The sequence below is a fragment of the Oncorhynchus clarkii genome, chromosome 2 (genome assembly GCF_045791955.1).
Source record: "Oncorhynchus clarkii lewisi isolate Uvic-CL-2024 chromosome 2, UVic_Ocla_1.0, whole genome shotgun sequence".
In the NCBI taxonomy this organism is placed as follows: Eukaryota; Metazoa; Chordata; class Actinopteri; order Salmoniformes; family Salmonidae; genus Oncorhynchus; species Oncorhynchus clarkii.
In genome coordinates, this window is record NC_092148.1 from 75,319,726 (window position 1) to 75,347,551 (window position 27,826).

The 27,826-nt window shown below is 45.2% G+C and overlaps 1 protein-coding gene across 1 annotated transcript; it reads left to right on the top strand.

Moving 5' to 3' along the window:
- LOC139373656 (ras association domain-containing protein 8-like) lies at positions 1-27,057 on the top strand. The gene is made up of 6 exons (XM_071114466.1): positions 1-300; positions 17,013-17,224; positions 20,670-21,499; positions 22,026-22,223; positions 22,519-22,669; positions 24,912-27,057. Exons 2-6 carry the CDS (start codon positions 17,122-17,124, stop codon positions 25,025-25,027), a joined length of 1,398 nt encoding a protein of 465 aa, XP_070970567.1. The 5' UTR covers positions 1-300; positions 17,013-17,121; the 3' UTR covers positions 25,028-27,057.
- The last annotated feature ends 769 nt before the right edge of the window (positions 27,058-27,826 follow it).

Sequence of the window (27,826 nt, forward strand, 5' to 3'; positions counted from 1 at the left end):
GCAAAAGTAATGAAATGGGGAGAGGCAATTTTCCGCAGCATATTGGTCAACCTGCAATGGCTATAGCAGGGACAGTGCATCGTTAAACTTTCAGCCAAGGATATCACAACGCTGCTAATTTTCTCATGATGCAGTTCTCTCTTTGCTGTGGACCGTGTCACGTTGTCGCAGTTCGTACAAGTGATTTATAGGATTGCGCCGATTCCATTCCTCTACAGAATCTATTTTTCCTAAACTTCAGTCCGGATAGAGACGACTGAGGGGGACTTCTGTTGGTGTTTCGGCACCTACAACACGAAGGTAAAAGATTACGTTTGTATTTTCCCCGCTAATGTTAAAGTATTACCGTTATACTGTGTTTCTAAAGTAACTACCCTTCACAACATTATCCCAGGTGTAATAACACGGGGCAGGGATAACGGAAACATTATTATCAGGTTGCATAGTGGAACATGTGTGCCCCTTGCAATGTCGCGATTTCTTTCTTGCCGTAAATAACATCGCACTTTCAAAACAATAGTACAGCATTCAGGGCAATTTCCCAGACTTGTTTACTCTGTGGCCCATATATAGGCTACATTCATGCATTGGCTCTCTATCTGATAATAGACTATAGCCCATACGTTTATATGTTTATAAACATTGAATAATGGTTGATAATGTATACATTCCTCCAATTACTAATTTCCTATGAATGTACATACCCCATTTCCCATTCACAATTCATCTTTTAACACTATTTGATGTAGGCTACCTACAGGGCTATTTATGGGGACTATGATTATATTTCCAGTAACCCACTTTAGAGACTAACTGTAGAGTAGGCCAATACAATATTTTGGGGGGATATGATGTATTAGAGCAGTAGTTGTGCTCCCTGTGTATTGACACTTTCATCAGTTACAATCAGCCGTGTTGGCCAGTAGATAATGTATAACAGTAACTGAGTATTGTGTGCTTTGGGCTGCCTACTGTACACCACTGTCTGTTCGATCATAAAATATTAAAGAAACAGGCCTACTCCATAAAACCTGTTTCATTTTTCTACGATTAAGAAGCTGTAGTATCTTCATTAATCCCACAGCTGTGCTAAAGCATGTGTTCAATTACTGCTCTAATGAACTGATGAGACTGCCAGAACATGGACTAAAATAAACCCATGTCTTGATCATGCACACACCAACCCTCCAAACCCTTAACCAGAGCAGAGGCCAGGAGACCGGGTCTGTTGCCCCAATCAGTGGTGCTGCAATGACCCTGCTCCCGGCATCAGGCTGGCACTTCAAAGCTGGTCATGGCAGGAGAACAAAGGCGGTATTATTTCTGCTGACTAAACGTGCCGTCCAGGTGTTCAGGATCCTGCCAGTGTTGACCTCCCAACTAGGGGAGGGGAGGCGAGGCCCACTCTGGAGTCTAATATAACATCCAGCCAGCCTGATGTTAGGGAGGGAGAGGTGAGAGGAGTGTGTGGCTCCAGAAGTTCCTAATGGAAAGCTTTACAGGAGTTGGGGCTATAACCGTGGCAATGGCGTGACTGGGGCTGGTTTTAATCCCTGGTGAGGGATGGACGTCTCAAACTCCCTCTCCTTGGAGATCTTTGGATTAAGGGGATGGAGGGGATGGGGGGGGGGGTAGCCTGAATTCTGAACAAGTGTTTGGCTGGAAGGGTGAGCTCGAGCCAGCCTTAGTTTTTGGCCCTTCCAGCATAATTCAGGTGGCCTTCTATAACTACAGGACCTTTTCTGGCCAAACTTCGGGCCAATTACCTTACCTTAACTCAACTTTTTGTATTTTCTTAACTGTCTAGACATATTTATTTTATAGTAATTTCAAACTTGCACAAATACAAATGTTTTCCACTTTTATTCTAGTATAACGTACACACAGAGACCCCACCCACACAAGCAGAACATGTATTTTCATTCTGAATAGCAACTTTAATCTGTTATTTATTTGTAACTAACTTTATTAAAGGCGGTAGGTAGTAGTCAACCTAATGCCATTTTGGACCTGGTCTGACCTGAGAGGATGCTGCTGCTGGCAGTGTGGAGCAGGGAGAACCAACCAACCACAAGACTCTTTGCTGACATTCATTCCTCTTTCTTGTTTTGGTATTTATGTGGAAATGGGAGTGGGGCTCCTGTTTATAAAAAGCAAAAATGCTTGTTTTATGTAATTCAATAATAAGATTTACCCAAAGATTTAGCCTATTTAGCTTAGTTTTTAATCATAGATTGTAATACAGTCCTAATTCCTTCCTCCCAATATAAACATAGTCTGCCCACAAAATCACCCACAAAAATAGCCTGACACTCTGTAGACTATATAACTGATGTAGTCCTTTAGCTCTGAGTAGAATCTATTGTGTATTCATGTTAAACACAGCCCTGAGATCAGAGGGCTGTGAACAGAACCAACCTTATTTCCACGTCATGGCCCATTGCATTCTCACCAGCCAGGAATGCACACTCTGGATGTTATCAGTCTCCACGCTGCAGGATCAAGGCCCGTCTCTGGAGGGAGATCGCCTGCCGGTGCTCTGCTGGCTCCACAGTTGTCATTTATTTTTTAAATTTCACCTGTATTTAACCAGGTAGGCTAGTTGAGAACAAGTTCTCATTTACAACTGCGACCTGGCCAAGATAAAGCAAAGCAGTGCGACACAAACAACAACATTGGTGGGGGGGAGGGGGGGGGGGTGCATATAATACAAGTCTGTCTGGATGCCTGGCACTGGCATGGATATGTAGTGGAATTCCTTCCTATAGAAAATATAACTGCACACATGATAGTAACTCTGTATATTTATTGTGCTGATGTTTGTGGTCAGAAACTCCTCCCAATAGCCCCCACCCCAAAGCCCCTCTATGCACTACTTCCTCAGTCTTGCATACCAGGCTGTTTTGCATTGTGGTATATAGGGCTGAGGCCCTAGTACGACCAACTACCCAGATCTGTTGTGTGTATGAGACATGAGAGTAAGGCCAGGGCAGCACTTGATGGCTAACTGGGGAGATTTAAAGGCATAGTTTCTCAGGCTACTCCAAAACATGCACGCACGATACGCACACACACACACAAAAGAGTCCCCACCACCACCACAATAAAACAGAATCTCTCTCTTGCTATGGCTGGAAAACGGGGATCCATTTCACAAGAGGCCTAGTCTGGTACCAATTACACTAGAGTGTATACATTTCTAGTAATTACAACGTAGCCGTGCAACAGGAAATTCTATTTCAATTAAAGTTCAATAATGGAAATAGTTTGTAAGCACCAGAACCCCTTATTGCACTACACTCTGTAAAAAATAACTCATTATGGATTGTGGGGGGATGGGCTCTGTTTTACTTTTTGTAATCAGGATAGTGTTGAAGTAAATGTTTCTTTTGTTTTTATATATCGCTACCTCTGGTGTATCTCTGCTCTCATACCTTCAATAGCCTTCAACCTCTCCCCTTTGCCAATAAGTAGGGATGCACGATATATCGGTGAACATATCGGAATCGGACGATATTAGCTAAAAATACCAACATTGGTATCAGCCAATGTCTAGTTTAACGCCGATGTTAAAAACTGATGTCAAAGCTACCGTGCATACCTATATAATGTACATGACGTAATAACGCCCACGTAAAATGTTGTGCAACACAGCATTCCTAACCTAGCCCACACAATGTCTGCTGTGTGGATTGAGCAGTCAACAAGTCAAGCAGTCATTTGAAAGAGTAAGACAATTTCAGTGAGACAACTCAAAGGTGAAATCCATTAAAGCCAAGATAATGGAATTCATTGCCCTTGACAAACAACCATTCTCTGTCGTGGGTGATGTTGGCTTTCGCCGACTGGTCGAGCACCGTTACACACTACAAAGTGCGCTATTTTTTAGATGTTGTCCTACCGGAGTTACACAGTAATAGCGTCACTACTATTAGCTTCACGGCATACATACTACAGAATGCCATTTGGGTCTTTGCATGTCAAGAAAGATACAGTAGCACTGTCAAAGCTGTACAAGTCTGCAAACAAGCAAACACCGGCCACGAACGATGTGTTTACAATATGCGTTGGTAATAACGCATCATTTGTTTGACCTCATCTAAAAGCTAGCTTTAGCTTGGTACCTAGCTAGCACCAATACAACCAGTCTGAAAACAATGACCAATAGAAACTGCAGTCATTTTCATTATTCTTAGCAATGATTTAGGAATCCTTGTGAGTAAGTATTAGCTAGGTTGCCACTTGTTGTTCGCCTATTGAAATTGAACTTTAGTTCATGAAAATAAATAGCTAGCCAGCTACTTAACCATGTTGCCCAAAGTTAACGTTATAAGCAGCCAGCTAGCTTCATCTGGCTAGTGAGGCGCGACCTGACTGGGTTATGTGTTGTGAAGCTAGCCACAATAAGGATTAGGCGCAATAGTGGAATTTGCAGTTTGCATTCAAAATAAAAGTATGCCATTGACAGTGATGCAAATGAATAGAAATAGTAGAATTATGCCATACTTTTATTTTGAATGCTAACCACAAAGTCCACTATTGTGGCTGATCCTTATTGTGGCTAGCTTCACATAGATGGGTCCAACCACCATTAATCAAATAAGAATGGTCTTATAAATTAGGGATATTTTAGATGACACCTACCCATATAGTTAGCTAGCTAACTATAGCTACTGAAACAGATTGTCATTTTGCTACGTTTTTTTGGGAAAGAACATTGTTTACATCCATGAGCTAGCTAGCTTTTTGTATGACCAGCACTGTAGGTGTGCGAGACAACTTTACCAGCATCATAGCATACGTCTTCATGAATCGTTGTGACATATGAAACACGAGTGATGGTGTAATCAATGTGTAATAACTACGTAAAAAATGTATGAATGCGCTTAACATATTATGTGACGTGCAGTCATATTCAGGTCCTGATTGGTCAACAAGCCTATTTGACACGTCAAATAATGTTATTTGACACTCAAAGACCCAAACGGCGTTCCATAGAAATCCTGGTTGAGAATGAAACGACTGAACAAATGAACAACGAAACAGCACAGCAAGTAAGTGAAATAAATAGTTTTTGATGATGTTTTACTGGTAATGGGGGCATACGTAAATGCCAACAAAATTACTTTTTGGTCCGTGTGGTGTGTGTGTAACCTTTATTTAACTATGCAAGTCAGTTAAAAACAAATTCTTATTTACAATGACGGCCCGGACGACGCTGGGCCAATTTTGAGCCGCCCCATGGGACTCCCAATCACGGCCGGATGTGATACAGCCTGGATTCGAACCAGGGACTGTAGTGACGCCTCTTGCACTGAGATGCAGTGCTTTAGACCGCTGCGTCCGTGTGTGTGTTAACTATTTAGCCGACTCTTTTCTCTGTATACATCAATGATGCTGCTGGAGATTCTCTGATCCACCTCTACGCAGACGACACCATTCTGTATACTTCTGGCCCTTCTTTGGACTCTGTGTTAACTAACCTCCAGACAAGCTTCAATGCCATACAACTCTCCTTCCGTGGCCTCCAACTGCTCTTAAATGCAAGTAAAACTAAATGCATGCTCTTCAACCGATCGCTGCCCACACCTGCCTGCCCGCCCGTCCAGCATCACTACTCTGGACGGTTCTGACGTAGAATATGTGGACAACTACAAATACCTAGGTGTCTGGTTAGACTGTAAACTCTCCTTCCAGACTCACATTAAGCATCTCCAATCCAAAATGAAATCTAGAATCGTCTTCCTATTTCGCAACAAAGCATCCTTCACTCATGCTGCCAAACATACCCTCGTAAAACTGACTATCCTACCGATCCTTGACTGTCATCAACAAAATAGCCTCATATATTGCCCACCACTGCGACCTGTATGCTCTCGTTGGCTGGCCCTCGCTTCATATTCGTCACCAAACCCACTGGCTTCAGGTCATCTATAAGTCTTTGCTAGGTAGAGCCCCGCCAGCTCACTGGTCACCATAGCACGCGCTCCAGCAGTTATATTTCACTGGTCACCCCCAAAGCCAATTCTTCTTTCGGCCGCCTTTCCTTCCTGTTGTCTCCTGCCAATGACTGGAACGAACTGCAAATATCGCTGAAGCTGGAGACTCATATCTCCCTAAGTATCTTTAAGCATCAGCTGTCAGAGCAGCTCACAGATCACTGCACCTGTACATAGCCCATCTGTAAATAGCTCATCCAACTACCTCATCCCCATACTGTAATTTAATTTATTTATTTTGCTCCTTTGAACCCCAGTATCTCTACTTGCACACTCATCTTCTGCACATCTATCACTCCAGTGTTTAATCGCTATATTATAATTATTTCTCCACTATGGCCTATTTATTGCCTTTACCTCCCTTATCCTACCTCATTTGCACACACTGTATATAGACTTTTTCTATTGTATTATTGACTGTATGTTTATTTATTCCATGTGTAACTCTGTGGTTGTTTGTGTCGCACTGCTTTGCTTTATCTTGGCCAGGTCGCAGTTTAAATGAGAAATTGTTCTCAACCTGCCTACCTTGTTATATAAAGGTGAAATAAAATAAAAATAAATAAAAATGTAATTGCTAGAATGCTTAAAAAGCCGCAAAAATGTTTAATATCGGTTATCGGCATCGTTTTTTTGGCAAGGAAAATACCAGATATCGGCCAAAAATGTAATATCGGTGCATCACTACCAATAAGTGATTATATTGTTCCCCCCATAGTGAACAATGGCCTGTAAAGTTCAAGGGGAACATAGGGGGTGTCACGACCGTCATATGAATAATTGTACCAAGGCGCAGCGTGACTTCCAAAACTACAAAGACATAACGATCGTGAAATACGTAGCGCACATAGGCACTCACACAAAACACTATCCCACATCGCAGGTGGGACAAAAGACACACTAAGTATGATCCCCAATTAGAGGTAACGATCATCAGCTGCCTCCAATTGGGAACCACACACACACCAACATATAAATATAATACCTAGAAACCCCCCTAGTCACACCCTGACCTAAAACACCATAGAGAACCCCCCCCCCCCCCTCCCCCACGTAGCACCCGCTCAGACTGCGGATCCAGCCATGAAGCCGGGCTGAATGCCGTGCCCGGACTGGGCACCAGCGCAGAGGAAGGCGCTGGTGGCCTGGTGCGTGGAGCTGGCACAGCTTGCACCAGACTGATGATACGCTCTTCAGGGCGAGTGCGAGGAGCCGGCACAGGACGTACCGGGCTGGGAAGGTGCACTGGAGGCTTGGTGCGTGGAGCCGGCGCAGGACGTACCGGGCTGGACCTGGTGCGGGGAGCCGGCACAGGACGTCCCGGGCTGGGGAGGTGCACTGGAGGCTTGGTGCGTGGAGCCGGCACAGGACGTACCGGGCTGGACAGGTGCACTGGAGGCTTGGTGCGTGGAGCCGGCACAGGACGTACCGGGCTGGGAAGGCGCACTGGAGGCTTGGTGCGTGGAGCCGGCACAGGACGTCCCGGGCTGGGAAGGCGCACTGGAGGCTTGGTGCGTGGAGCCGGCGCAGGACGTACCGGGCTGGGAAGGCACACTGGAGGCCTGGTGCGTGGAGCCGGCACAGGTTGCACCGGACTGATGACACGCTCTTCAGGGCGAGTGCGCTGCAGAATGCACTTAACCAACATCTCTCTCCGATCTCCCTCCTCCAATTGCTCCATCGACTCCCAGACGGTCTCTGGCTCTCTCCTCGGCTCAGCCGACCGCCCCTTGTGCTGGCGACGCCGGGGTCCAAGGCCACAAACAGCCCAAGGGCAAACCCAAGATTTTTTTGTGGCCTTGGACCCCGGCGTCGCCGCTGTCCTCCCAATCGACTCCCACCAAGGAAGGGTCTCGCATCCACCCAGTATTTCCTCCCATGTCCAACTCTCCTTTACCTCCTGGGCACGCTACTTGATCCTGTAATGGTGGGATATTCTGTCACGACTGTCATATGAAGAATTGGACCAAGGCGCAGCGTGAGTAGAATTCCATATTTTAATGATAGTGAGACTTCCAAAACAACAAAGACATAACAAGTGTGAAATATGTACTGCAAGTTCATTAATTCTTTGTTGTTTTGAAGTTTCACTGCAATAAATATGTGGAACTCTACTCACACTGCACCTTGGTCCACTTATTTATTCGATGGACATGACAGGGGGCAATCAAATAAAAACAAATGTTATTTGTCACTTGCTGAATACAACACCTTACTGTGAAATGCTTACTTACAAGCCCTTAACCAACAATATAGTTCTAAGAAAAATAAGAGTTAAGAAAGAGTTTACTAAATAAACTAAAGTAAAGGAAATAAAAGAGCAACAATAAAATAACAATAACGAGTAGCGAGTAGCAGCAGTGTAAATAAAAGGGGGCGGGTTGGTCTATGCAAATAGTCCAGGTAGCCATTTGATTAGCTGTTCAGCAATCTTATGGCTTTTGGACCTAGACATGGTGCTCTGGTCGGTACCATGTGTGGTAGCAGAGAGAACAGCCTATGACTAGGGTGGATGGTGTCTTTGGCAATTTTTCTTCCTCTGACACCGCCTGGTATAGAGGCCCTGGATGTCAGGAAGCTAGGTCGCAGTGATGTATTGGGCCGTACGCACTACCCTCTGTAGCGCCTTGCAGCCGGAGGCCGAGCCGTTACCATACCAGGCGATGCTGCAATCAGGATGCTCTCGTGGTGAAGAACTTTGAGGATCTGAGGACCAAATCTTTTCAGTCTCCTGAGGGGGGAAAGGTGTTGTCATGCCCTCTTCACAACTGTCTTGGTGTGTTTGGACCATGATCGTTGGTTGGTGATGTGGACACAGAGAAACTTGAAACTCTCGACCCCCTCCACTTCTGCCCCATGTATGTTAATAGGGACTTGTTCGGCCCTCCTTTTCCTATAGTCTACGATCAGCTCTTTGTCTTGTTCACATTGAGGGAGAGGTTGTTGTCCTGGCACCACACTGCCAGGTCTTTGACCGCCTCCCTATAGGCTGTCTCATCGTTGTCAGTGATCAGGCCTACCACTGTTGTGTCATCAGCTAACTTAATGATGGTGTTGGGAGTCGTGCTTGGCCATGCAGTCGTGGGTGAAAAGGGAGTACAGGAGGTGACTAAGCACGCACTACTGAGGTGTCCCAGTGTTGAGGATCCGCGTGGCAGATGTATTGTTGCCTACCCTTACCACCTGGGAGTGTCCCATCAGACAGTCCAGGATCCAGTTGCAGATGGATGTGTTTAGTCCCAGGGTCCTTAGCTGAGTGATGAGCTTTGTGGGTACTATCGTGTTGAACGCTGAGCTGTAGTCAATGGTCAGCATTCTCATGTAGGTGTTCCTTATGCCCAGGTGGGAAAGGGCAGTGTGGAGTGCGATTGAGATTGCGTCCTCTGTGGATCTGTTGGGATGGTATGTGAATTGGAGTGGGTTTAGGGTTTCCGGCATGATGGTGATGATGTGAGCCAAAACCAGCCTTTCAAAGCACTTCATGGCTACAGATGTGAGTGCTACGGGGCGGTAATCATTTAGGCAGGTTATCTTTACTATCTTGGGCACAAGGACTATGGTGGTCTGTTTGAAACATGTAGGTATTACAGAATAGATCAGGGAGAGTTGAAAATGTCAGTGAAGACACTTGCCAGTTGGTTCGCGCATGCTTTGAGTACACGAGGTACTCCTGGTAATCCAGTCGCCCGGAACAGCTGATGTTCTCATGCATGCTTCAGTGTTGCTTGCCTCAAAGCAAACATAAAAGTCATTTAGCACATCTGTTAGGCTTGCGTCACTGGGCAGCTCGCGGCTGGTTTACCTTTGTAGTCCGTAATAGTTTTCAAGCCCTGCCACATCCGACGAGCCTCAGAGTCGGTGTAGTTGGATTCAATCTTTGTCCTGTATTGACCATTTTCCAGCAAGTCCACTACAGTATGTATATAACTGACAATGATATAGGACAACATAGGGGTTGGTGCCAAGCCAGTGGCACACAGGGCACAGGTCCATCTCTCTGCCAACTCTGCCCCTTTCCCTGCCAGCCTGCAGGGATGCCCATGGCCTGATCCTGTAGAGCTGATCACAACTCTGAGCCAAGGAGCATTTCGTGAGACACTACATACCAACACATTCCATTTCAGCTCCAAGAACAGCAAAAGAAATAGATGCTTTATTGCTGTAACGTAAAACCCAAAACAGCCCAAGTCACAGATGACACAAGATGATTTTTTGTCATTTGTCTCAATGTGGCACAGCTTCAGAGTTCAGGCTGGTGGTCTCTGGGCTGGCTTCCTGTCTGCCCAGTGAGGTGTGTGAGTACAGGGTACTGTGGGCAGTGTGTCGGCTGAGACCCAGGTTGCTGCTATGGCTGTTCCTGCTGTTGTCAGCCCAAAGGTCCCGGGGCTGCAGGAGTACAGAGAGTTGGCACCAAGGCCAGGACTTTCACTGATTCATACTGGTGAAAGTCACCATATGTTCCTTTGGGTCCTCGCCACGCACTGCTATCACTTTACCAGGCTAGGAGCTGGCCTCATAGCGCAAATACTCTGTCTGCACTTATTCCCTGTAAATTGAAGGACAAGCAGCATGGAGGAGTGACAGCACCTGACGCAAGACATGTCATGGAAGAAATTATCATATTATTTACTTAATTTAGGCCTACAACTATGATGTACTCCTGCTGAACTGTACTGCAGTAGACTGGTATGAATATGATGCATTTACATGAAGAACAAATGGCCGTTTGAGGAGAAACAAATGGATTTTCTTTATGGGGCTAACACAAAGAATCAGGCACAACTTGACTCTGGGAATTGGGAGAAACCGCTTGGGGAACCACTGAGCTGTTTTAAGGACAAATGTCCTCTAGAAAACTCAAACTATTGCGTAATCTCCAGGTGCGTGCATTTTTCCATTTTGAACAAGAGGAGAAACCAAACTGCCACGAGTGATTTATCATCGAATAGATATGTGAAAAAGACCTTGAGGATTGATTCTAAACAACGTTTGCCATGTTTCTGTCGATATTATGGAGTTAATTTGGAAAAAAGTTTGCGTTGTAATGACTGAATTTTCTGGGTTTTTTCTTAGCCAAACGTGATAAACAAAACGGAGCGATTTCTCCTACACAAATAATATTTTTGGAAAAACTGAACATTTGCTATCTAACTGAGAGTCTCCTCATTGAAAACATCCGAAGTTCTTCAAAGGTAAATGATTTTATTTGAATGCTTTTCTTGTTTTTGTGAAAATGTTGCCTGCTGAATGCTAGGCTTAATGCTATGCTAGCTAACAATACTCTTACACAAATGCTTGTGTAGCTATGGTTGAAAAGCATTTTTTGAAAATCTGAGATGACAGTGTTGTTAACAAAAGGCTAAGCTTGTGAGCCAATATATTTATTTCATTTCATTTGCGATTTTCATGAATAGTTAACGTTGCGTTATGGTAATGAGCTTGAGGCTATAATTACGCTCCCGGATACGGGATTGCTCGTCGCAACAGGTTAATGCAGGGACAGTTAAATCCGTTTTACCTCATTTCTACCAGCATGTGTAACCAGAGGGAAAAAAACTTTAGATCACCTTTACTCCACACACAGAGACGCATACAAAGCTCCCTTCCCTATCCTTCTGATTCCTGCTTACAAGCAAAAACTAAAGCAGGAAGTACCAGTGACTTGCTCAATACGGAAGTGGTCAGATGCTAAGCTACAGGATTGTTTTGCTAGCACAGACTGGAATATGTTCCGGGATTCATCCGTTTCCATTGAGGAGTCATCAGTCACCGGCTTCATCAATAAGTGCACCAATGTCGTCGTCCCACAGTGACCATACATACATACATGCATGCATACATACATACATACATACCCCAACCAGAGGCAACATCCACACTGAGCTAAAGGGTAGAGCTGCCGCTTTCAAGGAGCGGGACTCTAACCCGGACGCTTATAAGAAATCCCGCTATGCCCTCCAACAAACCATCAAACATTCAAAGCGACAATATAGGACTAAGCTTGAATCCTACTACACCGGCCACGACGCTCGTTGGATGTGGCAGGGCTTGAAAACTATTGCAGACTACGAAGCGAAGCACAGACACGAGCTGCCCAGTGACATGAGCCTACCAGATGAGCTAAATGATTTCAATGCGCGCTTCGAGGCAAGCAACACTGTGTGTGATCACGTTCTCCGTAGCCGATGTGAGTAAGACCTTTAAACAAGTCAAAAATCACAAGGCCGCAGGACCAGACAGATTACCAGGACGTGTACTCAAAGCATGCGCTGACCAACTAGCTAAGTGTCTTCACTGACATTTTCAACCTCTCCCTGACCTAGTCTGTAATACCTACATGTTTCAAGCAGACCCCCATAGTCCCTGTGCCCAAGAACACAAAGGTAACCTTCCTTAATGACTACCAACCCGTAGTACTCACGTCTGTAGCCATGAAGTGCTTGGAAAGGCTGGTCATGGCTCACATCAACACCATCATCCCAGAAACCCTAGACCCACTCCAATTTGCATACCGGACCAGCAGATCCACAGCTGACGCAATCTCCACACTGCCCTTTCCCAGCTGGACAAAAGGAACACCTACGTGAGAATGCTATTCATTGACTACAGCTCAGCGTTCAACACCATAGTGCCCTCAAAGCTCATCCCTAAGATAAGGACCGTGGGACTAAACACTGGATCCTGGACTTCTTGATGGGTCGCCCATGCTGATCCTCAACACTAGGGCCCCTCAGGGGTGTGTGCTTAGTCCCCCCCTGTACTCGCTGTTTACCCATGACTGTGTGGCCAAGCACGACTCCAACACCATCATTAAGTTTGCCGATGACACAATGGTGGTAGGCCTGATCACCGAAAACGATGAGAGAGCCTATTCATAGGAGGTTGGAGACCTGGCAGTGTGGTGCAAGGACAACATCTTCTCCCTCAATGTGATCAAGACAAAGGAGATGATCATGGACTACAGGAAAAGGAGGGCTGAGCACACACCCATTCTCATCAACAGGGCTGTAGTGGAGCAGGTTGAGAGCTTCAAGATCCTTGATGCCCACATCACCAACAAACTATCATGGTCCAAACACACCAAGACAGTTGTGAAGAGGGCATGACAACTCCTATCCCCCCTCAGGAGACTGAAAAGATTTGGCATGGGTCCCCAGATCCTCAAAAAGTTATACAGCTGCACCATCGAGAGCATCCTGACCGGTTGCATCACCGCCTGGTATGGCAACTGCTCGGCGTCTGACTGTAAGGCACTACAGAGGGTAGTGTGTACGGCCCAGTACATCACTGGGGCCAAGCTTCCTGACATCCAGGAACTATGCGCTAAGCATGTCAGAGGAAGGCCCAAAACATTGTCAGAGACTCCAGCCATAGTCATAGGCTGTTCTCTCTGCTACCGTATGGCAAGCGGTACCAGAGCGCCAAGTCTAGGACCAAAAGGCTCCTTAACAGCTTCTACCCCAAGCCATAAGACTGCTGAACAATTAATAAATGGCCACCTGGACTGTTTACATTGACCCCCCCCCCTCCCCTTGTTTTTACACTGCTGCTACTCGCTGTTTATTATCTATGAATAGTCACTTTACAAATTACCTCGACTAACCTGTACCCCCGCACATTGACTCGGTACCAGTACCCCCTGTATATAGCTTCGTTATTGTTATGTAATTTTCTTGTGTTACTTTTTGATAAGACATTTTTTACTTTAGTTTATTTTGTAAATATTTTATTAACTCTATTTCTTGAACTGCATTGTAAGTAAGTAAGCATTTCACGGATAGGTCTACACTGTTTGTGTTCGGCACATGTGACAAATATCATTTTATTTTTATTTGGTGTGTATTTCCTGTTTGTGTTTACTGAATGCTAAGCTTATATGGATAATATGTCATATTGTAATACCTGCCAACATGTGTTACAACATGGTATTAAGGCGCATTAGTACCCTCACATAACCACAGGCTGTTTTCCTGGGGGGGGGTTGTACAATTATAAAACCAAACTGGTTCTGTCTTATAAATCAAATCAAATGTATTTATATAGCCCTTCTTACATCAGCTGATATATCAAAGTGCTGTACAGAAACCCAGCCTAAATCACCAAACAGCAAGCAATGCAGGTGTAAAAGCACGTTGGCTAGGAAAAACTCCTTAGAAAGGCCAAAACCTAGGAAGAAACCTAGAGAGGAACCAGTGTCAGCGCCGTGTGTATAGGTGGCAGGGAAGTCAGGTGCAGGAGAGTCAAAATGGAGTGTAAATGGAGTCTTTTAATAAATGTCAACAGAACATGCTCCATAACACTAAACAGTACAGACATGAAAAAAACATGGGTACGAGGACCCGTCGCGCACCAATGCAACAAATAAACAACATTGACAATAAAACAATCTCTGACAAAGACATGAGGGGAAACAGAGGGTTAAATACACAACAGGTAATGAATGGGATTGAAAACAGGTGTGTGTGAAGACAAGACAAAACCAATGGAAAATGAAAAATGGATCAATGATGGCTAGAAGACCGTTGACGTCGAACGCCGAGCACCGCCCGAACAAGGAGAGGCAACGACTTCGGTAGAAGTCGTGACAACCAGGCTATGAGGGGTGGCCAGTCCTCTTCTGGTTGTGCCGGGTGGAGATTATAACAGAACATGGCCAAGATGTTCAAATGTTCATAAATGACCAGCATGGTCAAGTAATAGTAATCACGGTGAACAGGTCATGGTTCCATAGTCGCAGGCAGAACAGTTGAAACTGGAGCAGCAGCATGGCCAGATTGACCCAGTTTCATGTCAGTTTCATGTTAACCCCCGACGCGTACACACACACACAGTATTCCAGTGTCCATTCATGCCCCTTTGTCCTTTTCACTCCCCTGGAAAAAAAGGTTCAACAAAATGGTGACAGAGTAATGGGTCAGTGCAGAAAAATCTCCCAGGGTCCTATTTGTGTGTGACTCGCAGCCTGTATCCTTCCATCCCTCTATCTGCAGTCTGCTGCCATTTAAGGGCAATCTGGATGAAGAACAAAAGCACTTTCTAACCAGCTGTAAACACACCAGGAATAGAGAGATCATGAGCCAGGCCAGATAAAGGTGAAACACACACACACACACACACACAGGGTTTGTTTGCAGCCCTCATTTGCCTGGTCCTAAAATGATAAATTGTTATTTCAAAGCCCCTAGTTCTATTTAGCTGAACTGATTTTATCTCGCAATGCTGTTTAGTGTTCCGGACCCACTGTGTTTAGCAAAGCACCATGGGAGAGGCAGTGTGTGAGTGCGTGTGTCTGACTGTGTGTGTGCATGCGTGTCTGTAAGGCACAGCAGCCTGCCGAGGCTGTGCTAGATGACATTAAGAACATGGAGAGGAAACGTGGGGGGTGGAGGAGGGTGGGGGAGATGTGGAGGGGGGTTAAGTGACCAGCAGAGGGATAGAGCTCTGTGCTCAACTGCACTGTGAAGGTTAGCCTTCTAGGGAGCATCGCAGCTCTGGACACAGGCCATTATCTACTCTCTTCATATTCTCTCTCCTTGAAGAGGACTGCGATGAGGGTGGGGAGATGTGGAGGGGGGTTAAGTGACCAGCAGAGGGATAGAGCTCTGTGCTCAACTGCACTGTGAAGGTCAGCCTTCTAGGGAGCATCGCAGCTCTGGACACTGGCCATCCATCTACTCTCTCTTCATAGACTCTCTCCTTGAAGAGGACTGCGATGGAGCGGAGCTGGGTTTTCCTTTGAAAAGTCCCTAATTTAATCTGATTTCGCAATTTCATATTGACTTTTCTTCCATGGTCCATTGTGTGGCAGGAAGGAATGTGCCAGACTGCATGGACCAAGGACACTGGCCATGTTTTGTTTTCTACTCAGTCTACTACAGTCACAAAAGCAGTCTTGTTAATTTTGTCTTGAATGAACTTGACTGGGAAGGAATTGGGGTTCAAATGAATGTGAGACAAATATGCATTTCTGATAAAGCTGGTAGTCTTCAGTCTATGTCCTAAATTCTTCAGTGTTTACCACATACTTCATTGGATTACTACAGTGAAGCTATTTTGAATCTCTTACAGTGAACAACACACAAAGCATTGTGTAGAGAACCAACTAAAGTTTCGGCCATATGTTCCTCATCAAATCGAGCCAGAAGCACAAACATACACTTCACTTTTCCTTTTCAACACATTGTGTGCATCTTTTCCCTGTTCCCTTGGTCATTCTCTCTCAAGAGGACTCTTAAGTATTTTCTGTGTGTATACATTTGCACAATAAAACGTCTCACTTATCGTAGGATCTCTTTGAAAAGTTGGCACATCTGCGGCAAAATATGAGATCCTCGCCTCCGAGACATCAAAAGAAAGTAATTGTTCCCTTCATCCTCCTCATTCTCTCCCTCCTTTGTTGCAGTCTCTCTTCCTGCCCCCTCTCCATTTCACATTTCACTCACTTTTCCTGCACGCCCCCTCTCTATCTCACTGACGCAATCTTCCTACTCTCTCCTCACTGTTGTTTCCTCACAATTCTCCACAAAATAACAGGAACTTGGCTCAGAGCATCAGTACTGGCAGGCTCTTCCTGTCTAACCCCCCTAAAGACATGTACCTATTCACAGAGCCAGGATGAAAACAACAATGTCATGTCCAGCTGGTCCCAGAATGCCTGGCTGGGAGGTTTGACGGTTCTGTCATTCACCAACTGTTTGAGCCATCCTCCTTTTCCTCAACAGCCCCTAAAAATAGTGGCACACATTTTCAGGCTGGTATTGTTTTCAGGTCATGATGAATGAGCCTATCTCCTCACAGACTATACTGACAACAACTTCTACATGTACAAAATAAATAGTTTTACACAATTCAAAAGATCCTCACTTGCAACATTTCAACTAGAAACTTATTTCAAACAGTTGGTCCAGTTTTTTCCAGTTCTGGGCAGAGAATCCAAATAACCAAAACAATGTCATCTTAAAAGTGCTTTCTGACCAGGTCCTTCCTGTTTTGCTCCGTGTTCTCCCTCCTCAGTGAGGTGGTGGTCAGCTGGAGCTTCCAGGAATGATGGGGCCAACCCACCGCAGCAGGCCCCCTCGCTGCACCTGACCTGGGTCACCTGACCTGAGTCACCTGACCCAGAATGGAGCTCAAGGTTTGGGTGGACGGGGTCCAGAGGGTCGTATGCGGGGTCACCGAGGCAACCACCTGCCAGGAAGTGGTCATCGCTCTGGCCCAGGCCATAGGTGAGCTCTGACCTATGACTCTTGACCAAGGCTTCAGGATGTTTGTTTTATGTGTGTTTGAAGTATAAAAACTATTGGCATTTAAGCCTGAAGTAGGCCTATACTTTGTTTTATGAATGTGCTTTGCCCTTCCTTAAGGATTGTATTGACATAGGGAGTAGTAGAATGATCATGTAATGCACCTCTATTTTAACCTATTTACCAGTGAGGCTTTGGTTACGTAGGCTACTGTCTTTGTCACCAAGCCAAAGTTGATTAACTGCGTACAATGTGGACTAGTGTGGACAGTGAAGAAGATATACTGATTCTCAGTAATGTGTTGCTTGTTTATGAAATGGTGATTAATTAAACTCCAATTTTAAATCAGGAGCCGTGTTAAAATTAGGCTTGCTGCAGAAAATGTAATAGCCTGTCGCTAATTGAAAATAGGCATAATGAAATGAATAAATGTGTTCCTCTCCTCCTGCCTACACCTCAACCTCTTGGTGCTGTAGTGAGAGATAGAGGATCTTAGTCAGAGGCTTTATTTGGATCAGATTCCCCCTCCTCTATCCATCCATTCCCCTCTCTCTCAGTGAGAGAAGAGGAATGGAGCAGCCTGTATTGACATCACTTCCCACTATGTGGGGCAGGCGGGAGGAGGGAAAGTCTGACTCATCCTTCCATCGCTCCCCAGGAAGGGGAAAAGCAGAACCACTTATTGAAGCCCCCTCTCCTCCTCTCCTACTTGTTTTCCCTCTTATTATTATTTTTTTTTTTTATGTTACCCCTTTTTCTCCCTAATTTCATGGTATCCAATTGTTTAGTAGCTACTATCTTGTCTCACCGCTACAACTCCCGTACGGGCTCGAGAGAGACAAAGGTTGAAAGTCATGCGTCCCCCGATACACAACCCAACCAAGCCGCACTGCTTCTTAACACAGCGCCATCCAACCCGGAAGCCAGCCGCACCAATGTGTCAGAGGAAACACCGTGCACCTGGCAACCTTGGTTAGCGCGCACTGCGCCCGGCCTGCCACAGGAGTCGCTGGTGTGCGATGAGACAAGGATTTCCCTACCGACCAAACCCTCCCTAACCCAGACAACGCTAGGCCAATTGTGCGTCGCCCCACGGACCTCCCGGTCGCGAACCCAGTGTCTCTGGTGGCACAACTGGCGCTGCAGTACAGCGCCCTTAAACACTGCGCCACCCGGGAGGCCCTTTTTTTAAACAAGCTGTAAAACCATATTTCTCTTTCATGAGATACAGTTGTATGGATCATCACTTGTATGGTAAAATCACCATAGAACCGCTTATAATATGGGATACTGCTTCTTACGCTCCCAAGTGACCTTTATAGTTTTTCAATTTGCGACTGTTTTGCACATGGTGATTTAAATGTATTTAACTAGGCAAGTCAGTCAAGAACAAATTCTTATTTACAATGGCGGCCTACCCCGGCCAAATCCTAACCAGGACGACGCTGGGCCAGTTGTGCGCCGCCCTATGGGACTCCCGATCATGGCCGGTTGTGATACAGCCCGAGACCAAACCAGGGTCTGTAGTGACGCCTCTACCACTATGATGCAGTGCCTTAGACTGCTGCGCCACTCGCCACTCGAGAATGATCATCAATTTAATACTGAGATCCACTGATCCTAAACCTCTGTATATTCTGGGTTTAAAGAAGGGTCCTATGCACAGTACTAATGTCTAATGACAAGATTAATGTTAGGTTTATTGGGTTTCTCTCTAGTTGGGACCAGCATTGAGCTTTTGGCAAGAGACTGTGTATATCAGGGGGTTGCCTCGGTGTCTTTGGCCTTGTTACGTGTGTGAAAATGGGAAAATTCAATTCCACTGAAGTGTCATATGACCTTAAACAAGGTTATTAATCTCTGCATAGATTGACGTTCAATTATTCAAGACTCATATACATTCCAAGGGGATGGATGCACTGACACTTATCCTACTGATGATCCACATTACATATGATTATCACAAGAGCTATTATTCATCTCAATGGATTTGTTAGTTAGTTTGTCAAAGTACATACAGTTGAAGTCTGAAGTTTACATACACTTAGATTGGAGTCATTAAAACTTGTTTTTCAACCACTCCACAAATTTCTTGTTAAACAAACTATAGTTTTGGCAAGTTGTTTAAGACATTTACTTTGCGCATGACACAAGTCATTTTTCCAACAATTGTTTAGACAGATTATTTCAGTTATAATTCACTGTATCACAATTCCAGTGGGTCAGAAGTTTACATACACTAAGTTGACTGTGCTTTTAAACAGCTTGGAAAACACCATCCCAACCGTGAAGCACGGGGGTGGCAGCATCATGTTGTGGGGGTGCTTTTCTGCAGGAGGGACTGGTGCACTTCACAAAAAATATGGCATCATGAGGACGGAAAATTATGTGGATATATTGAAGCAACATCTCAAGACATCAGTCAGCAAGTTAAAGCTTGGTCGCAAATGTGTCTTCCAAATGGACAATGACCCCAAGCATACTTCCAAAGTTGTGGCAAAATGGCTTAAGGACAACAAGGTGGTGAAGTGGCCATCACAAAGCCCTGCCCTGAATCCTATAGAAAATGTGTGGGCAGAATTGAAAAAGTGTGTGCGAGCAAGAAGGCCTACAAACCTGACTCAGATACACCAGCTCTGTCAGTGTAACAGATGTTGGAAGGAGTGGAGGACCAAGGTGTAGCGTGGTACGTGTTCATCTTTATTTTAACTGACTGAACACTGAATACAAAAATAACAAAAGGAAAACCCGAAACAGTCCTGCAAGGTGAAACAAACACTAAACAGAAATACAACTACCCACAACCAAAAGTGGAAAAACAGGCTACCTAAGTATGATTCCCAATCAGAGACAACGATAGACAGCTGTCCCTGATTGAGAACCATACCCGGCCGAAACATAGAAATACAAAAACCTAGACATACAAACATAGAATGCCCACCCAAATCACACCCTGACCAAACAACAATAGAAACATACAAAACAATCTACGGTCAGGGTGTGACAGTCAGGAGGAATGGGACAAAATTCACCCAATTTATTGTGGGAAGCTTGTGGAAGGCTACCCGAAACGTTTGACCCAAGTTAAACATTTAAAGGCAATGCTACCAAATACTAATTTAGTGTATGTAAACTTCTGACCCACTGGGAATGTGATGAAAGAAATAAAAGCTGAAATAAATCATTCTCTCTACTATCTGTCATTTCACATTCTTAAAATAAAGTGGTGATCCTAACTGACCTAAGACAGGGAATTTTTACTAGGATTAAATGTCAGGAATTGTGAAAAACTTAGTTTAAATGTATTTGGCTAAGGTGTATGTAAACTTCCGACTTCAACTGTAGGCTGACATTCACAAAAAGAAGACATTCACAAAAACATTCACAAAAAGCCGACATCTGAACTTGTCTTATCTGTTTTTTCAAGGCCGCACTGGGCGCTATACCCTGGTGGAGCAATGGCGAGACACAGAGCGCCACCTGGCCCCCCACGAGAGCCCAGTGGCCTCCATCAACACCTGGGGTCAGTATGCCGGTGACGTCCAGCTGATCCTGCACCGCACAGGCCCCTCCCTGACTGAACGCCCCCCTTCCGAGGGGCCCCCGCTTCGAGGCCCGGAACGCGGTCTCCACCGGCAGAGCCTCCCCCCACTTGCCAAGCTCCGCCACCCCAGTGAGCGCTCCCTCCGCCGCCGTGAGCCGCGCCGCAAGTCCCTCACCTTCTCCGGCAGGCCCCGGGGCCTCCGGGACATCCTGAGTGGAGGCCGGGCTTGGGAGGAGAGGGAGGCCGAGGCCAAACGACGTCTCCTACTCCAGGGGAATGGTGGGAACCAGAACCACCACCACCATGTAGCAGCCGAAGCGGTAGCCCCAGGGAGGGCAGTGTCCCCCGGCATGTGGGCCTGCCGCATGGATGACTTGGTCAGACTGGTGGGGCTCCAGAGAGAGACTCTGGGTGTGCTGGAGAACAGGCTGGAGGCCTATGAGGCTGAGCTGCAGACCTGGGGTGGGGGAGGGGGAGAAGGAGAAGGAGGGGGAGAGGAGGCAAGAGGAGCGGGAGGGCTGGTGGAGGAGATAGTGAGGCTGGAGAGACGACTGAGGAAGAACGAGGTGGAGATGGAGGAGGAGGAGTTCTGGGCCAGCGAGCTGCAGATTGAGCTGGAGAGCGAGAGGCAGCTAGAGGACAAGCTTGAAGAGCTAACGGGACGTCTGCAGGGCGCTAAAATCGACCTGGGGGACAGGATGGTTCTGGTACAGGTGGGTGGGGCACACCTCGGATTTATGACTCATGGGCATTAGTTAGATATGTACAAGTGGCCTGGACACTATTATTGGTCACCTAAATTGTACAAAACTGCACTTGCACTGTTCCACTTTTGTACTCATGTATAGTTCTTTAATGATCTCGTAGATGATGTGCTCCTGATGGTGTTTAATGTCCATTTTTATGTGGTGAAGCCAAAGACACATTTCCACAATGCGTGGACAATAAACTTTTTGTCATTGTAATTCTAATTCGAAATCTTACGATTTCTGTTGAATATGACATTGTTATAACCCCTTAACATTAAAGGTGTACAGGCATCTTGCATCACCATTTTAAAGAGAGACAATGCCTGTCCTCTCTCTGAATGTCTCTCTATTAATTTCTATGCACTTCCATCTGTATTTAAGCCTGACTACCTACAAAACAGATGATGTGGCTAGGGTGCTGGGAAGCATATCTTCTCCTAACCACCTCTTACTCCTATTGGTCTCAAACTAAAACCTGTCTTTGTGTCAGGGTGTGGAAGCGGGTCTCGAGGAGGAGCGTCTACGGTGGGAAAGACAGGAGACTCAGAGGGTGAGCGAGGTGGAGGCCAGGGCGCAGTTGCTTAGGGCCCGCACGGAACTCAAGACACAGGACAGACAAGCCGTCCAGCTAGAGAGCAGCTGCAGAGCCGTGGACAGGTCCCTGAGCCAGAGTAGCAAGAGAATGCAGGTCAGACACATGCATTGACATGCACGCACACACACACACACACACACACACACACATACACAAAACACTGATGCATGACCGTACACATAAACAAATGCACATAGAGACACATATACCGTGTTGAATGAACATACTGGTGGGCACACACACACCATGAGCAGATTGTTGGGGCATAACATGTAGCCCACCCACGCACCAGGAACAGATTACCAGTCAGTATGGCTGCAGATTATGGAAGTACAGATGGCAAAAAATATAGATTTATATCTTTGGTCAATCTGTATCTCCACTCCAGGACATGCAGCATGAGCTGGAGCAGCTGACCAAGGAGCTGAGACAGGTCAACCTGCAGCAGTTCATCCAGCAGACTGGCACCAAGGTCACCGTGCTGCCAGCCGAGCCCAGTGAGGATGAGGAGGAGACTACCCACACCGGACAGGGCACAGGTCATTTACTTCAAATGAGCTAGATGCGTCGATCCTCTGTGTGGGTGCAGCCTCTTGCATTGCTCTGATCTGCAATATCTTTGGTTTTCACTACTGCTCGTGGTCATGTCATATTGCTGAGTCTCAGTTTATTCACCTTATTCATTGTAAGGCATAATAATCACATATTATGTGATTCACTGCTGATGAATAAACACAACCAATAACAAGCCTGTCCACACTGAACAAAGACAGGCATCTTCATGACATTGGCTATATCACTACCACTGTGCAGAAGGTGTATATACATGCCATTTCCCTCGTCGGGTGACATATCTGTGGAGCAAAAAATACTGTAAACCTGCTGCCATCACGCAAATTAAATCATGCTGATTCATTTAATGACAATTTTTGCACAGATCTGGGATATTTTGCATGACGAAAATGGAACCTTTTCATTCTGCTCTTCACTGCTCTGTCTGCCAGGTCACTTAGTCAGTCCCACTAAGGTTTTTCTACAGCAGTTATCCTTTTCTATGTGACGTCCCTCTGCCTGCTGAGAGAGGATTACTCGGCTACAGAGAGCAAGAGCGCGAGCGAGCATGCATTTGTTTCGCCCCCTCCAGTGGAACTTATGGTCTCCATGCCAACGGCTGCTAGCCGCCACCTCATCTCTCCCTCTCTCCCTCCGTCATCATATCCCTCCATCACTCTCTCCTTCCATCTCATGCTCAGCCGTTTTTGTGATGGACTCAGTGGACTGTATCTTGCCTGCCAAGAGGCTAGGCTGGCCTGGCAGAGAGAACAGAGTTAGACAGAGAGCTAAGAACATTGTGAACACTGAGACTTGTTAAAAGGTTTTGGGAGAGAACAAACTATTCAAGAGTCACCAGGTGGTCTTGGAAAACCTTTAAAGAACTTTGTATAAGACTTGAATTTGAAACGGGTTCTGAAGGTGTGTGTTAGTGCCTAATCAAATTGAATCAAATGTTATTTGTCATGTGCTGAATACAACAGTTGTAGACCTTACCGTGAAATGCTTACTTACAAGCCCTTATCCAGTTTTAAGAAAATAGAGTTAAGAAATATTTACTAAATACACTAAAGTAAAAAGATAAATATAAAGATAACTGACACAATGAAATAACAATAATGAGGCTATGTACAGGGGGTACAGGTTAGTCGAGGTCATTTGTACATGTAGGTAGAGGTAAAGTGACTAATAATAATTAGTGAGTAGCAACAGTGTAAAAACAAACGGGGGGGTGTCAATGTAAATAGTCCGGGTGGCCATTTGAATAATTGTTCAGCAGTCTCATGGCCTGGGGCTAGAAGCTGTAAAGGAGCCTTTTGGACCTAGACTTGTCTCTCCGGTACTGCTCGCATGTGGTAGCAGAGAGAACAGTCTATGACTTGGGTGACTGGAGTCTTTGACAATTTTTTGGGCCTTCCTCTGACACCGCCTAGTATATAGGTCCTGGATGGCAGGAAGCTTGGAAGCCCAGTGATGTACTGGGCTGTACACCAGCAGAGGTGGCAGGTAGCCTAGTGGTTATAGCGTTGGGCCAGTAACCGAAAGGTTGCTAGATCGAGTCCCCGAGCTGACAAGGTAAAAGTCTGTCATTCTGCCCCTGAACAAGGCAGTTAACCCACTGTTCCCCTGGTAATAAAATAAGCACTACACTCTGTAGCGCCTTACATTTGGATGCCCAGCAGCTACCATACCAGGCGGTGATGCAACCGGTCAGGATGCTCTCGATGGTGCAGCCATGTTAGAGACTGTAAAAAGACTGTGGTTTTATGCACTAAACCAGACCTTTTTAAAATATCCTCTATATCAACCCAGACAGCAGTACACCTTTAAATCCCCCCTCACCCAATTGTTTTTCCAGATCACTTTTCCAAATATGTTTTTATAACTGTATATTACCATGTGCTTATCATTACTTATCATTATTACCTCATGTGAATTTATATTAGTAGTCATGCTAATGGTTTTCAATTTTGTAAAGCTATTCGTTTAATGTTCATGTCCTTCTAATAACCTAGCAGGACATGTGTGTTGAATCAGTTAGAGCCCTCCATGTTTGGCCATTGAATCAACTGCTATGGCTGGTGTCCTGCATGGTTCAATGCTGACACCCTGTGGTCAGACCTAGTAATGCATGGAGGAACTCACATTTAAATCTGAGAAGTAGATTTGAAGGTAACAAATATCTAAAGCAAAATAAAGTAACAAATTATCTCTTTCTCTATCTTTCAGACTTGGTTCCTCTGTCCAGTTCCCTGAAGCGTCCAGTCTCCTCGATACCCGGTCACCTTCGGGTCCTGCAAAGCCCGCTGACATCTGGCTTGAACCCAGAAGGGATCTACGTGTAAGAGGACACAGAGGGGGATATCTATGTTCCATGCCAGCTGGCCCCCTCACTACCAACCTAAAGGTAGCCTGCTTGGTAGTCTGGTCCCAAAACGGTTGTCTTTAGCCAACTCCTCTCCTATTCACTCCTAGTCAGGAGTTGGTTATATACAGATCTGGGATAAGACTAGCTCAAGGATGTAATAGCATGATACTTCAGTAACACTCTCCTGTCATGGATAAAGGACCTACATTTACACAGAGGATATGGCTAGAGGCCATTGTGTACAAGCACTCCTAGTCTCCCACATGGGACAACACATGATGATTGCTCCAACGATGAAGGGAAGGCTATGGGTAGCCTACCTGACTGCAGGATGGGGCACTTAGCTTGGATGAACAGTGTAGAAAACATCAGGAACACCTGCTCTTTCCATGACATAGACTGATCAGGTGAATCCAGGTGAAAGCTATGATCCCTTATTGATGTCACTTGTTAAATCCACTTCAATCAGTGTAGATGAAGGGGAGGAGACGGGTTAAAGAAGGATTTTTAATCCTTGAGACAATTGAGACATGGATTGTGTATGTGTCCCATTCACAGGGTGAATGGGCAAGATAAAAGATGTAAGTGCCTTTGAACGGAACGGTCTACAGTAGTAGGTGCCAGGCGCACCGGTTTGGGCATGTCAGGAACTGCAATGTTGCTGGGTTTTTCACGCTGAACAGTTTCCAGTCTGTATCAAGAATCGTCCACAACCCAAATGACATCCAGCCAACTTGACACAACTATGGGAAGCATTGGAGTCAACATGGGCCACATCTTGTAGAGTCCAGGCCCTGACGAATTTAGGCTGTTCTGAGGGCAAAAGGGGTGCAACTCAATGTTAGTAAGGTGTTCCTAATGTTTGGTACACTCGATGTAGTTGAAATAGACAATATAGCAACAGACATAAGAACCATGTGTCATAGCCCAAATGGTTGCCTATCTATGAAAACCTTGTGACTAAAAGTGATGCTTAATTATCATCATCATCATCGCCATTATCATCACCGTTTTCATCCCTTTTAAAGTGCAATTACTTTATTTTTCATTTAAATGAATTAAGCTGTAATGTAGCTACATTTGGACTGCATTGAGTCATGGATGAGATGTCGATACGGTGGCCCTATGGGGCAAAGTAGCTTTTCATGGATTTCTGTTTCTGAAGCATTTACACTGTGTATTTATCATATCAAACTTTGACCCTCAGCTCACATCAACCAACATGCAGACTGTTTCTGCTCTGTTCTGATTTTCATTATACACTAGGTACAGTACAACATACAACCAGTGGTTCAAGGTTTTATTACTGAAGAAAGGATAGATGGTAACCTATGTGTCCATAAGTGTTAATATGTCAATTATTGTCAATAAATTGATATGTCAAATGCGATATGTCAATTATTGTCAATGCATATTTCATATACAGTGCCTTCAGAAAGTATTCAGACTCCTTTACTTTTTCCACATTTTGTTACGTTACAGCCTTATTCTAAAATGGATTAAATAAAACCTTTTCCTCAGCAATCTACACACAACACCCCATGATGACAAAGCAAAAACAGGTTTGACCCTTTGCTATGAGACTCAAAATTAATCTCAGGTGTATCCTGTTCCTATTGATCATCCATGAGATGTTTCTACAACTTCATTATAGTCCACCTGTGGTAAATTCAATTGATTGGACATGATTTGGAAAGGCACGCACCTCTTTATATAAGGTCCCACAGTTGACAGTGCATTTCAGCAAAAATCAAGCCAAGAGGTCAAAGGAATTGTCCGTAGAGCTCCGAGACAGGATTGTGTCGAGGCACAGATCTGGGGAAGGGTACCAAAACATTTCTGCAGCAATTCTGCAGCATCCCCAGGAACACAGTGGCCTCCATTAATCTTATCCAATGAAATTGTATTTGTCACATGCGCCGAATACAACAGTGAAACGCTTACTTACAAGCACTTAAACAACAATGTAGTTTTAAGAAAATACCTAAACAAAAGTAAGAAATAAAAGTAAGAAATAATTCAAGAGCAGCAGTAAAATAACAATAGCGAGGCTATATAAAAGGGGTACTGGTACAGAGTCAATGTGCGGGGGCACCGGATAGTCAAGGTAATTGAGGTAATATGTACATGTATGTAGAGTTATTAAAGTGACTATGCATAGATAATAACAGAGAGTAGCAGCAGCATAGAAGAGGGAGGCAATGCAAATAGTCTGGGTATCCATTTGATTAGATGTTCAGGAGTCTTATGGCTTGGGGGTAGAAGCTGTTTTAGAAGCCTCTTTGACCTAGACTTGCCGCTTACCGTGCGGTAGCAGAGAGAACAGTCTATGACTAGGGTGGCTGGAGTCTTTGACAAAAAAAAATCTGAAATGGAAGAAGTTTGGAACCAGCAAGACTCTTCCTAGAGCTGGCAATCGGGGGAGAAGGGCCTTGGTCAGGGAGGTGACCAAGAACCCGATGGTCACTCTGACAGAGCTCTAGAGATCCTCTGTGGAGATGGGAGAGCCTTCCAGAAGGACAACTATCTCTGCAGCACTCCACCAATCAGGCATTAATGGTAGAGTTGCCAGACGTAAGCCACTCCGAAGTCAGGATATAGGCAAAGATGAACGGAGCAAAGTACAGAGAGATCCTTGATGAAAACCTGCTCCAGAGCACTTAGGACCTCAGACTAGGGTGAAGGTTCACCTTCCAACAAGACATCGACCCTAAGCACACAGCCAAGACAACGCAGGAGTCGCTTCGGTACAAGTCTCTGAACCTGATCTAATATC